This window comes from Gobio gobio (assembly GCF_949357685.1).
Source record: "Gobio gobio genome assembly, chromosome: 10".
In the NCBI taxonomy this organism is placed as follows: domain Eukaryota; kingdom Metazoa; phylum Chordata; class Actinopteri; order Cypriniformes; family Gobionidae; genus Gobio; species Gobio gobio.
The window spans coordinates 44,370,276-44,384,818 of NC_137116.1; the positions used below are offsets into that span (position 1 = coordinate 44,370,276).

A 14,543-nucleotide genomic window follows, 5' to 3' on the forward strand; every position below is an offset into this window, starting at 1 on the left:
AACTGGGATGCATATTGCCTTTCTCTTTAACGTGACTGATTGTACTTTTTCTGTGTCCTGCAGAGTGTAAAGATGTGAACACAGTGGCATACTGCCCCCTGGTGCTCAGGTTCAAGTTTTGCAGTCGTGCATACTTCAGACAGATGTGCTGCAAAACCTGCCAAGGACACTGACCTCCCTCTCTCTTTCTCTCTCGCCCTCATTTTCTCCTCCCTACCGTCTTCTTGCATGGCCAAAACCGCCCATGCTCAGCATTCCACTGGAGGAGTGCTGTTAACCACTGGCAAACTGACATCATTGTGGGAGAAAGCATGGAAGAAATGAGAGCGAGAGAGAGAGAGACGTGAAAAGAAAGAGAGAGAACGTCTGTGCTGCTCTCTTTCTCTCCCTCCGACCAGATGCTTTGGCACTGCTGCTGTGAATACCAGTCTGCCCAGAAGACATCTGTCAGTGTTTCTTTTACTCTTTCACGTGGTGCTTTCGGCCATTACTTATCATACAGAGAAGTGTTTGTGTGAACTGTCACACCTGTACTGCTAGTTCTCAGTGAATAATAGTCGTCTATTATTGTGATGTGATAAAATAAGCAATTATAGACCAGTCGTCTTTATTATAGTCTCAAAGGTGCACTCAGTATTTTATTTTTTGTGTAGTGCTGATCGTCTTATACTGACACCTAGTGTTGTGGATGAATCATCACAATAGTTATCAGTATTATTTTAGTGGTATTATTATTCCACAAGCAAATGTGTCCAAAAACAAGCAGGTTATAACCAGTAGTATTCAGCTGGTCATGTGATCTCAACATGGCTGAGAGACCCACTCCATGTAAAATAAAGCAGCTTTTATTAGGCTGGGATGTTAACATATTTTTTAAAATAACTTTTTTCTTTGCTTGTGTTAAATAAAAATAAGGGGAAAAAAAATATTGAGTGCATCTTTTAAAGGCATAATTCACCCAAGAAGGAATATTACGTCATTATTTACTCACCCTCATGTTGTTCCAAACCTATATGACTTTTTTATTCTTCACAAAAGAAGACATTTTCATCCATACAATGAAAGTCAGTTGGGTTTACAACGACATTAGACCCCACTGACTTTCAATAAATTGGTTAAAACAAAAAGACAGGATCTATTTTGTGTTCCACAGAAAAAAGAAAGTCATACTGGTTTGGAACAACATGAGAGTGGGTAAAGGATGTATTTTTGTTTTTAGGTGAAATATCCCTTTAAGGGCCTTCACACTTACAGCAATTTACTAATCAACCAATGCTCATGTTGATTTAAAGTGACATGAGTAAAGGTGTGGTCATATTTGCAGGCGGAATCCAGTCATTTTTTAATAGGAGTCCATGCGATCAGGAATTTTGCGTGAGGACGAAAGATTTCCCCATTCAGATTTCGCAACGGTTTCAAGTTGACTAACAGAAAGTTGCAAATTTGCGGCGTTGACCAACAGAAAGCTGCTTTACTTGAATGTGAGCTGTGGTTCATACATCACTTCACTATTGACAATACACAAGGATTTTTTGCCTGTGAAAATTCACTAATATGGCCAGCCACACCTTAACACCTCATGATACAGATGGATGCTGCAGGTAGAAACATTTACCTGCAGCGACTTGACATTCAACACTTAAATTGCTGTCCGTGTGAACAGCCCTTTAGAGACACTCCAGATCACTCAGATATCATAAGCTCACATTTGGTGTGGTTGGTGCTGTATACTGTATCTTTTAATCTGACGGCCTTGTGGCTATTTGCAGGTGCTGTGCCGTTGTTTTGCCATCCGGTCACATAAAGCTTATGCTAATTATTCATAAGATATCATGCGTCAGTCAAACCTGGATGAACAATAAACTGTTTAGCAAACAGAGGGAAACGAGAGGTCAGTTTACCTTCCGTGCACTAATTAATAGTAGTTGAAGAGGCCAATGGAAGCTCTTTTTGAACCATGTGGAGGTCATACCGTATAGTTATTCTCAGACACTTTACCCAAAATTAATACTGTACTCTTAATTCACCACGAGTCTCTCTGCATCTACTAGGATGACAGTGCAGAATTGTGAACCTTGTAACCTTTTAGTTCCTGGGGAGCTTCTGCTTCATTTTATCAGGTCAGGACCACTCCCAAACATTTATACTCTTACCTGTCGTAATCTACTTGCCGTTATGTTGTTCAAATCCTCTTTTTTTCTTCTGTGGAACACAAAGTTAGATATTTTGCAGAGTGACCAAGCTGCTTTATTCCATACAGTGAAAGTGGTGGGTAATTCACACGGTTAATGGGATAGTTCACCCAAAAATTCTGTCATCGTTTACTCACCCTCAAGTTGTTCCAAACTTGTATGAATTTCTTTGTTCTTCTGAACACAAAAGAAGATATTTTGAAGAATGTCGGTACGCAAACCGACAAACCAGTATTTTTTCTGTACTATGGAAGTCAATGGGGTCCATCAACTGTTTAGTTTCCCATGTTCTTCAAAATATATTATTTTGCGTTCAGCAGACGAAAAAAAATTAATAGAGATTTGGAACAATTTGAGGGTGAGTAAATGATCACAGAATTGTCATTTTTGGTGGAACTACGCCTTTAAGCTCCACAAAAAATGCTATAAAAGTACTAAAATCATACTCCAGTTCCTGTAGAGCAATACAATAGGTTTGTTTGAGTAAAATACCAAAATGTAAGTCATTGTTTGCAGTGACATTCCAGAATCAACGGCGCTTGAATATGAGAGTAAAGGGGAAGAATTAGGGTGGAAGTAATATTTTTGCAATTCCTATGTGGGTCTGTTCCTCACAAGAATAAAATGTATCTTTCATAAGTGTTTTCGGGAACAGCATAATGGTGATTAAATTAGAGAATTTGTTTTGTAGGTGAACTATTCCAACTTCTCATAATATATGTTGATTGATTGGATTCCCTTCCAAATATCAACATTTAGTTAATTGATTCAGCTTTGTCTAAACTTACTAGTATCAGTCGCCATTAGAGAGCCATAACAGACCTTCTCCCTGTCCTGGGTCCTGGCAGCGCATGTCGAATGTTTGATTTGAAGAGCAGATCTTGAGGAGATGGCCTCCATTCTAGGACTGGTGGCTAATCTGTGGTGCTACGGTATGGTGCTATGTCTTTATTTGTCATAATCTCAAGATTCATGTTATTTTTGTATTGTAGGAATTGTTTTGCTAAAGGTAATACATTTGCTATGGAAAAACTATATAAGCCAGATTCTATGACAACTAGAATTGTTGTTGACGTCTCTGCAGAGACACTAACTTTGTAATCATATATTTGGTACAGTTATTATGTGAAAGATGAAAATGCTGTTTTGCTTTTGATGGTAAGCTTTTTACTTTATTTTATTTTAACATTTTGCTGTGTTCCTACATTTGCAATAACTGTAGATTCACTTTGGAAATGCAGTCACACTTTTTTTTGGACTTTGTTTAATGTTGATTTTCACATGCTACTCGTCAGCGTCATGTGCCTGTGATGTAGTTTATGTCCTCTGAACTGTACGTAGACCAGTTGAAATCGATTCGAAATGCTGAATAAAAACATGCATTGTGTACAAATAATATCCAATGTTTCATTTTATCTGCATCATATACATTTCTTACATTTTTCTTCCTAAGACTTGGTGAGACTCGATTTTCACACACTTTCATATGTCTGTCACATACAAACCTCAGACTTGTAGCCTCATTTCTTCAACTCCATCTGCAAAAGTAGCGCTATTGTATGTGCACAATATTTTTTTGCATTCATTTATTTAGTTGACTTTTTTAACCAAGGTCATTTATAAATAACATTAATGTACAATATTTTCTGCAGGGCTGGATTATATTCCCATGGGATCCCTGGACAAACATCTTTAGAGGACGACGAAGGTGAAACAAATTAGAAACAGAAACGACGCGTATTGATAGGGTAACAAGAAACAAGTAAACATTTGTCGTCAGGGGCCCAATGTGTATATGTGCTGAGGGGCCCCAATGGGCTTTATTTGGCATTTTTAGGCCATGTGACTGGAGGCTGTGGAGGCCTCTGGAAATCTCAAACCAGATTTGTTTTGTATTTCGAACGGAATAAAGAAGATTAAACGTGAGTGAGGGTGTGTTCAGTTTTGGTTTTCGTTTCTGCATCTCATGCAGTTTGTCACACATTCAACAGGAGGGGCTGCATCCTGTGTCACACACTTCAGAGTAACGGCTGACCTGGAACCTGCCACATTATTGGTTTTGCATGATCATGAGGGACATGAGTTAGACCAATTACAGGTCCTCTGTTTGTAGGCGTACATGGCTGTGTACAGCCTGTGGTGAGAGAACATGCAACTTCTTCTTGTCTCACCTAAGGGTTGTGGGAGTTTGAGGAAGTGATCTGTGCTCAGTGCTCGTCACAGTCTGCTTCCCCTCTTTAAACTTTCTGCTCTTGTGCTGTAGAGTCTGCTGGTCATGGCAGGGTGCTGAGACACCTTTGGATTGTCACACTCATCTAAGGAAGAACCACAAAGGAGGAGAAACAAACAGCACTGGCATAATGGTAATGTATTCACTTGAGGTTTATCATTGCAATAGAATTACTTCATTGCTTATGGCTTGTTTGGACACCTGACTGTAAAATATAAACCTAGTTGTTGCTCCTAAAAAACAATTCTAAGAGTTCAGGAATATACTTCATTATACTCATTACGCAACTGTAGATGCTAGTTCTGGAAGTCTTTTGGAGAGTTTCCTGTAAAGTCAAAAAGCTTGAGACTACTCGTATAGGATGTGTGAAACTAACTGAAAAGGAAGTTCAAAGAACAGCATCACACAAAAGTGAACTCGAACAACTCCTTAAATGGAAACTGTTATCATTAGTCAAGGTTTAATATACCATGAGTATTTGTGACATTTATCCTGTATATTTATATCAGAGTGCATTTGTTGTTCAACAAAGCCTGATGCTTTCAAACTGGTGAGATGTTCACATGTTTCTTTTGGTAAGGTGATGCTGAGGGCTTTCATGATGTCACGATCAAAGCAGCTTGGTAGCTGAAAAGCAGTTTGGGGCATGGGTGGTGCTTCTGAAGGAAGTGAGCGTTTGGCTATGTGGCGAGAGGTTTACAGAGGATTTTTTTTGCAATAGCAGCCAGAGGTTGGTGGATGTGGGGAAGTATGTCAGAGGGGACTTGCGGTTCCTGTCTCGGTACTTCCTCACCACTTCTTCAGCTTTCTGAAGCTTGTGTCTTTCTCAGGGTGTACTTATAGATCCACCACAGGTCAGATGATGGATGCGAAGTTGATCCACATTGTAAAAATGAAAATCATGCCATTCACTTTCATGTTGTTCCTATCTAATAATTGCCTCACCGACACGGCATCCTCAATAAACCCGTCTCCGGCGTGATGACTCCGATCTTTCGAATATTCCTATCTAATAATTGCCTCACTGACACGCCATGATGGCCTGCGGAGAACTGGCACCCCGACTGAGCCTGGTTTCTCCCAAGGTTTATTTTTCTCCATTATGCCACCTGATGGACTTTTGGTTCCTTGCCACTGTCGCCTTTGGCTTGGCTTGCTCAGTTGGGGATACTAAATTTTCAACTAAATATTCAAAAAAAAATTCAACTAAATTACTTATCTGCCCGCATTGTCACAATATGATAATTGAAATGAGCTGGATAACATCACCGTTTTCTCCAATCAAATTCTGTTGCATTATTTTCCTGTTTAACACTGTGAAGCTGCTTTGAAACAATCGGCATTGTAAAAAGCGCTATATAAATAAAGGTGACTTGACTTGACTTGTTTCAAACCTGTATGACTGACTGACTTTCAGTCACAAAATAAGGTATTTTGGACCACTGAAACATTTCTCAAAAATCTTCTTTTGTGTTCCATAGAAAGTCGTACAGGTTTGTGAACTGTATATCAATTATGAATTGCATGTATCATTTCCTCTTCCCTTATTCCAATAGAGCATATTAGCTATTTCGACATCTTAGATTTCTGAATGACTCAAAATGCTTTTAATTAGCACATTTTGGAATATGAAGTTCAATAGATGAAAGCAGTCAAACATTTTCCGCTTTTTTTTTTTTGGCTATAACCATCTAGTTCTAGTAGAAAAGAGGAACATTAGGGATATAATTATAAAATAGGTATTATGAAGAATGTTTCAATAGTTTGAACATAAAATGAAATTCAATTGGATCCAATATTTGTTTTAAATATCTTCTTTTGTGTTCTATGTAATGTAATCAGAATGTACTACATTCGTCGTTGTCATTATCATGTGACCTACCAGCGTCAGTTGTGTTGCTTCACTGTCATTCACAAATCCTCTCCCCGTGCCCTCATGGGATGATAAAGTTTCCATTCCATACGTACTTCAAATCTCGCCGGAAGTAGTAGGTCATCTCGGTACTTTTCACTTGCTATTTTAGGAATACTGTGAATTCTGACGCACTGTTCATTTTTCACATACTTTAAATTAGGGAAGTAAGCATATTTGGATGCAGTTTCCATCTGCTCTATCATTATATTAGAACTTTAATGATGCCTGTGCTGAGGTAATCTCTGTCTTGCACATCAGGTGGTGAATTATCATTTCCTTTTCCCTTATTTCATAAGAGCATATCAGCTATTTCAGTATGTTTATTATCTGACTGACTCACAAAGCTCTACATTAGCTTATTCTGGAATATAAAGATCAATAGAGGAAGGTGTTTTCCACTGAGCATTTTCAACAAAACAAAATTCACTTTTACCATCTGGTTCTAGAGGAACATTAGTGATGTCATTCAGAAATAAGTGAACCTTTACATTGTAACCGCAGTACAATGAGTAATTGTAACCGCAGTACAATGAGTAAAAAAACATGGCTTTAAAGGAGTAGTTCACTTTAAGATGAAAATTACCCCATAGTTCAACTTACGAAAAGAAGCATACTGGCACGACGTATGACGTCGGACGTAGCGTAAGCATTTTGAACTGCTAGAGGCGTTACACTTTCTACGTTATTTGGATACGGAAGGCCGGTTATCTCTTCAATAAAAGAGACGTGTATTTTCAATTCCTGTGTCCATCAAACAACACTTAATTAGTATATAATATTATACCTCTGCTGTAGCTCAGAACATGAGCACGCTCCATGTGTGATGTTTGAGCTGTGGTTGAAACAAAGGCCAGGAATTCAGACCACAAACCTAGCGAATGTTTCACAGTTTCCTAATGGTGCAACACATCAAAAGCAAATAAGCCTTAAGGAGCTTGTATAGAGAAACGTCTGGTTTACCTCAAATTTAAATGCAAAAGTGAATATGATCATTGGCAGAGACTCTTGCTAGATTTAGCTTCAGCCTCTTCTACTCTAACTTTAGAGCGCTTTCTCTAGAAAAAGAGAAGTCTTCTTATAAAGCTGTTGAATTGTGCATCTCATGCCTGTTATATTATATGTAAATATAAGCAAGCAGTTGTATTATTTTTCAAATGATGCTGATGGCTTATGTTAGATCTTTATGCTTAGTAAGCCACAACCTTTGAATGCAATACATCCAAATGTGACAGAGACACAGCTGGTCCAAAGCTTCCTAACATCTGCTGCTTGTTGCTTGGTAACTGTCTGTGGTTTCCTGTCCTAAATAACCACAGGTAACCACCTAATTTCAATCACCTTTCATTAAGAGAATTAGGTGTTTATTTTAATTTTTTAGACTAGACCAATTCCAGTGTGCGCTAATGACAGAACCTACACTAATGCGAAAGGTCCCATGTTTGGGTCAAATATGGACAAACCTAACTGTTGAGTTTAAAATGTTAACCGTTGGGTTTGTTCATTATTTGACCCAAACATGGGTTTAAACAACCCAGCATTTTTATTGACTAATTTAGCTTACCCTTACCTGTAGTTTAGCGAAGTCTTATTATTATTATTATTTGTATTATTATGTATCTTATTATCTGTGTAAAAGCCAGTAGGGAGAATTTCATTTATTTTTATAATTCATGTTTCTTTAATCTAATTTAAAATCCAAAGTTTAAACCATTCTTATTTGCGTCTCTGTGCAAAGCAACATTTTAAGAAACAACATGATCTCGACTTTATATTTGTGAAGATCACAAATCTTCTCCCGTCTCCTGTCAAAACAAGTACATTCACGTGTACATAGATGCACATCTCGGTTCAACTTTTAGCTTCTCTCCTTCTCTATCTGTAATCACCCGTGGTTACATTTGGTGGTAAATACTTCAGCAACAGGGAAGATTGAAAGAGGAACTGGATGCTGTAAGTCGGCCATGTATGTCAATTTTCCCAAAGCAGCGTCTTTTCCTCGCTTCAATATCAGTGTAGTATGCTTGTTAGGAAACATATTCCTTTGTAAGCAGTGAAAGGGTGACCTAATGCCCTTGTTATCAGAAAATGTTAAACTTTTAAAATAAGCTGTTTGGTGTTTCCTGTTGGGTTTACACAGTAATTAGATGTCACTAATTCAAACAATTTTATGGCAATAAAAAACCCTGTGAATAATAACAACGGTGGATTTGAAAAAGAGGGGTTTCATTGGGATACATTGAAATGCTCTGGGCGAACTTGACCCTCAGCCTCCACAAATGTCAAAAAGCCTCCTCAAAATTCAGCTTCATTTGTGTGTCTTTTTGTCAATTAATGATGGATAAAATCAAGTTCAGCGACATGTAAGTAAAACAGGTTGTGGATATCATTTCATATTAGATTGACACTCTAACAAGTTGATCTCAACATAGGTACTATATAAGCCTTTCTGACTTTATAAACTCCTTCCTGTAGACCTGTTCAGTTTGTAGTCATAAAGGAGTCATGGATTCCCTCAATTTTATATGGGTATTTGGAAATAGTGGTTTAGGATTTATGAGTAAATTAAAGAGTCTGTAGTTAACAAGATTCTTGCTTTGAAAAAACATCAGTTGCTATATAAGGATTTCATTTCGACAAGGACGTAAACTAACATCTTTGTCCTAAATTTCTTTGGTTAAGTCATTAGCCATTCAAGTTTGCTGATAAATGGAAGTTGTGACTATTTTCTCTCTCTTTCAGGGCAGTAAGTATCAGTATGTCAAGCAGAGTGGTGTTGATGACATGGTGCTTCTCTCCAAGATCACCGAAGATGCCATCGTGGAAAATCTCAAAAAGAGATTCATGGACGACTACATCTTTGTATCCTTGATCGGTGGATTGTTACACTCCTCAGTTAGCACTACATGTGTTGTTAAGACTGTGTGGTCAAGTTTTGTCTTCCTCTTTTGTTTTATGTGTGTCTCAACAGTTAGCACACACTCACTTCCTGATTTTACGTGACACTTCGTAGCCAATCTTTGTTGTGTTAAATGAAAACGTTTTAAAGTCCAGATTACATTTGCAGAAAATGCTGACTGATTGTCTATGACATTTTCTAGCAGTGCAAATCATACTGAAATAACTGAATAAAACCAAATTATTACCCAATTTCAGATTTCATGATTGAATTTCAACTGCTGTTTTCAACTTCAAAAAATGATTTTGAGTACCAAATCAGCATATTAGAATGATTCCTAAAGGATCATGTGACACTGAAGACTGGAGTAATGATGCCGAAAATCCTGCTTTGCCACCACAGGAATAAATTGGATTTGAAATATATTAAAATAGAAAACAGTTGTTTAAATTGTTGGCCTTGGTGAGCAGAAGAGACTAATACTAAACCCAAATTTTATTTACAGTACATAATCTACAATGCATTCTGCTGAACTGAACTAAAACAAACTCATTTTGATTGAATTGAACTGGATTGTTCATGTCCTTAACTATGATTTGAAGACCTATATAGGTGCTGTCTTGATATCGGTGAATCCTTTCAAACAGATGCCATACTTCACTGACCGCGAGATTGAGCTCTACCAGGGAGCTGTAGGTCAAATACAATGAACACTAACTGTCTTTATATCAATAATTAGCACGTATATCATGCGTTTAACATGATTGTATGATGTCAGATTCACAGCCATCTCTCTCTCTCTTTCTCTTTAGGCTCAGTATGAGAACCCACCACACGTTTACGCTCTGACAGACAACATGTACAGGAACATGATGATAGACAGTGAAAATCAATGTGTCATTATCAGGTTTGTGGTTCTTGCATGATATGTGCTGTCTGTTTCTTCTCCGATTTGATGGTCTTCCTGTAACTTGCCAAATTCAAACCCAAGCCCACATTCAAATGCAAGCCCCCCTTAAAATAAAAACACTTGAGAGAATATCAAGGAAGTCACTTGAGTCCCTTCAGGCGTAAAATTCAAAGAAATCAGCCCCCCTTTTTTTTTTATTCCCTCAGACTGTGACCTTTCGCTGTCTAACAACTTTGATTATTGTGAAATCCACTGCACTTTCATAAAATCACAGACTTTCTGCAGAGATCCAAATTTCAGTGTCATTCGCTGATATCACTTTTTACTCTCTTCATCTTCGGTCCCATGGGCGTAAATGTCATCTAACAGTTGGGGGGGGACAGTGAATAAAAAATATCTCGAGCAATTTTTGACGGGGACACAAATAATACAGCCAAAATTGTACTTGTAAGGATATGTGTGGCATTGTTCTGAAAAATGATCTTATGTCCGTTTTTCTTTTCTCTGTCATGTTATCTGGCCAACAACACAAAGCAATAGTTGTTTAAATATGAGTAATCATAAGTTCACCACACAGTACTATAATTATTAAATGATCTTGCTTCTTCCGCATAGCACTGAGCAAAACCCAACACAGCGGTAGATCTACATTAGCCTAATGTCAGACATAGGCTTATCTAACAACAAGCTACCAAACAATAATCACTAAAATATTGGACTTATGGAAAAATACATCGATATCATAATTTTTTGTCATTGCTAATTTATTAATAACTCAGCATTATTAGCATCATCTGTATTACAGAGGGGAAAAAATCTCTTCATCCGATGGTTAAAGTGAATAAAATAGCCTTGACAGACTACTTACTGGAGTTTCACAACTGCTGAAAAACGTTGTACTCTTCCACCGGACTTGTGTGTGTGTGTGTGTGTGTGTGTGTGTGTGTGTGTAGGTGCGTGGTGGACCAAACCACAGTGAGGCAAGAGAGGGGGGACTCAAAATGTTTCTAAACTTAAAATGCATTTTTTGCCTGTTTGCGTTTTTATTGTTTTACTACTTACACAATTATTTTAAGTATATGTCATTATATATTATTTATAATACACAATGCGGTTTTTAATTATATGTTTAGGGGGGGAGGGGTCAACTGAGGGTTCTGAGGGATGAGGGGGTCAACCCTCAGATAGGGGGTCCTGACATATACCCCCCCCGCACCCCACCCCCCCCCGGTCACATATGTTCGGTCACATTCTCACTGTTGCCAGTTCCTTCCCTGTTTTTTCACACCCACAAAAGACATTGCAGCAGTGGTCACCATTCTTAGTATAGTTTCCTTCCTGATTTACTGCAGGCAGTAAAGAAGAGCTTGCAAATGTTGCATCTTAATGTCTTTCACTGCTGCCTTTCCAATGCACCAAACTATCACGTCTAATGAACTAGAACAAGTCAAAAGAGCTTTAGACATAACCAACCAAACAAATATTTCATAACTAAAATGATTATTTCTCAAATAATGACATTTATAAACTGAATTCCTTCAACTATGCCATTTTTATTACTTCAACCAACCACTGAACGGGATTATTGGATATTATAGGCATTTAAATATTTATTTGGTTGACCAAATAGGGCCATCTGGGGCATGTCGCAAGATGTGTCCTGATGTCTGCCTACTTCCATTTTTTTAAGTCTCGGCCAATGAGGATGAGGACAGCCATATGTAGACATGACATTTTATTCAGTTTACCAGGGCTGTCAATTCCGTGAAGGAGTATTTAACAAAGAAAGGGTTTAAAGGGCGCTAACCACAACTTCCTGTGACAGCGAGGCCATCTTTTAAAAAGCATGTTTGTGGGTGTGCGTAAGAATATAGTATGTGAGAATGTGAATTCAAATAGCACTGATGTAAAGGTATTGAATCATTGTCCCATGTGTTATGTTCACCTCCTCTGTATGTTTGTGCTCAGCGGAGAGAGCGGGGCAGGAAAAACAGTTGCTGCTAAGTACATTATGGGCTACATCTCAAAAGTATCAGGGGGAGGAGCTAAAGTACAGGTAACAAAATTGTTTAAAATACCTTTTTTAACCTTTTACGAAGCAGGTCTTATTTCTAAAACCTGCCCTGTGTCATTTTTTTGTTGTTCAGCATGTGAAGGATATTATCCTGCAGTCAAACCCTCTGCTGGAAGCTTTTGGCAATGCGAAGACAGTCCGCAACAACAATTCAAGCCGTTTTGTGCGTTTCACACTCATATATATCCAGCTCAGTCTTTTGAATTTACAACACGCAAACCTGTGTTCCATTACTGTCAGTAACACTAGCTCGATTGACAGGGCAAATACTTTGAGATCCAGTTTAGTCGAGGAGGAGAGCCAGACGGAGGGAAGATCTCCAACTTCCTGCTGGAAAAATCACGAGTCGTGAGCCAGAATGAAAATGAAAGGAGCTTTCACATCTTCTACCAGGTAGGAAAGAGAAAATGAGTTATCCTGTTCCCTTTTTCGAATTATAGGAACAGGAATCTTTGCTTTTTTTTTTGTCCTGTTTTGTTTTTAGTTATAAAACACTACAAAAATAACACAAAAAAACCCCACATCAGTCACATCAAAAATCAATTAAATATGTAATATTGAAATTATTATTTAATATATTTATTATTTAAATATATAAAATATCCATTTAAATTATTTAACATTGTCTCCCAGAATGGCATCTGGAAAATTAATAGAAATACATAGTGTCTTCATTGTGTTTTTTTTTAACTGTTACATTTTTTTTTTTTTTCAAAATTAGTTACCAAGGTCTCGACAAAAGCTTTTGTAAATTTATTTTTCCCCCTATTTTGCTGAATAGGGTTTAAAAACAACAGAAAATAAAAATTTTAAACACTACAGAACAACAAAGAAAGAAAATCCCACAACAGTCACCATCAAAAATAAATGAAATGTGTAATATTATTTAAACAATTATTTAATATATTTATTATTTAATACAATATTAAATATTAATATTATTTAATGTAATATTTTTTCCCAGAGCTGCAGCTGGAAAATTAGTAGAATTAAAAGACAACACATAATTTTCACATAATTCTAATGGGTCATTTGAATAGATATTGAATAAACCACTCTTTTTTTTTAGCTAATAGATGGATGCACGCCTCAGCAGAGGGAAGACTTGGGAATTATGACCCCAGATTACTTCTACTACCTGAACCAGTCTGGAACATACAAGGTGGATGGAACTAATGACAGCAAAGACTTCCAGGAAACCATGGTACATCATTTCATCAATATTGTCATACCAGATTGTGTTTGTCACCTCCCCGAACCAAATACATTGAGAGTGCAGTTGTGGTCAGAATTATTGGCACCCCTGGTAAATATGATCAAAGATGGCTATAAAAATATATCTGCATTGTTTATCCTTTTGATCTATCATTCAAAAAAAATTCAAAAATCTAACCTTTTATTGAAGTAAAAAAATGGAAAGTCGGGGGAAAATCACATTTTGAAATAAATGTTTTTCTCCAAAACACGTTGGCACCCCTAGAATTTTTTATGTGTAAAATATCTCTAGAGTATATTCCCATTAATATTTAAATTTTTTAGCACACCAGAGTGAACATGAAATTGTCTAGCTATGACGTCTTGTTTCACAGGAGTATGAGGAAACACAAAGGCCAAATTCCCTTAATCGTTCAACGCAATGAGTAAAACTAAAGATGTTACGAATCTGCCAGGAAGAGGACGTGTGTCTATATCGTTCCAAATGCACGGTGAGGAAGAGAGTTTGGGTGGCCAAAGACTCTCCAAGGATCACAGATGGAGAATTGCAGAGATTAGTTGTAGTCTTGGGATCAGAAAGCCTAAAAACCAAACAACCCCTACATCACCACATGTTGTTTGGGAGGGTTTCAAGAAAAATCCTCCTCGCTCATGCAAAAACAAACTCCAGCATATTCAGTTGTCAGACACGACTGCAGCTTCAGACGGTACCTGGTTCTGTGGTCAGATGAAACTAAAAAGAGCTTTTTGGCAGCAAACCCATATGGGTTTGGTGCAAACAGGGATTAAAAAATACCCCACACCAACAGTTAAAAATACAGCTGGATCTTGAATGTTGTTTGCATATTTTTTTGCTGGAGGTCCTGGACATCTTGTTCAGATACATGGTATCATGGATTCTAGCAAATGCCAACAGAAAAAAAAAAATCAAAACCTGACGGCCTCTGCTAGAAATCTTATAATAGGCTGTGGTTGGATCTTCCATCAGGACAATGATCCAAAGCAAACATCAGAATCATCACACAAATGTGTCACTGAGCACAAAATGAAGCTTCTGCCATGGCCGCCCCAGTCCCCTGACCTGAACCCCATAGAAAATGAGTGGGGGGAA

At 37.6% G+C, this 14,543-nt stretch overlaps 2 protein-coding genes across 3 annotated transcripts in view; both read left to right on the forward strand.

Annotated features, from left to right (window-relative positions):
* adamts10 (ADAM metallopeptidase with thrombospondin type 1 motif, 10) overlaps positions 1-3,582 on the forward strand; it is an 84,323-nt gene extending 80,741 nt beyond the window's left edge. Inside the window, exon 25 of the mRNA XM_079827434.1 lies at positions 64-3,582. Coding sequence (XP_079683560.1) covers positions 64-173 — 110 coding nt within the window. The 3' untranslated portion in view covers positions 174-3,582. The remainder of the gene's footprint in view (positions 1-63) is intronic.
* A 654-nt stretch (positions 3,583-4,236) lies between these two features.
* The window catches only part of myo1f (myosin IF), a 30,972-nt gene continuing 20,665 nt past the window's right edge, over positions 4,237-14,543 (forward strand). Inside the window, exons 1-9 of one of the 2 annotated variants that reach the window (XM_079827437.1) lie at positions 4,237-4,331; positions 4,456-4,555; positions 9,077-9,196; positions 9,836-9,925; positions 10,046-10,140; positions 12,112-12,199; positions 12,291-12,380; positions 12,479-12,610; positions 13,287-13,421. In XM_079827437.1, the coding sequence (XP_079683563.1) occupies positions 4,553-4,555; positions 9,077-9,196; positions 9,836-9,925; positions 10,046-10,140; positions 12,112-12,199; positions 12,291-12,380; positions 12,479-12,610; positions 13,287-13,421 (753 nt within the window). In that variant the 5' untranslated portion in view covers positions 4,237-4,331; positions 4,456-4,552. Of the gene's footprint in view, positions 4,332-4,374; positions 4,556-9,076; positions 9,197-9,835; positions 9,926-10,045; positions 10,141-12,111; positions 12,200-12,290; positions 12,381-12,478; positions 12,611-13,286; positions 13,422-14,543 lie in introns of those variants that run through there. The other variant, XM_079827436.1, reaches the window with a different exon arrangement.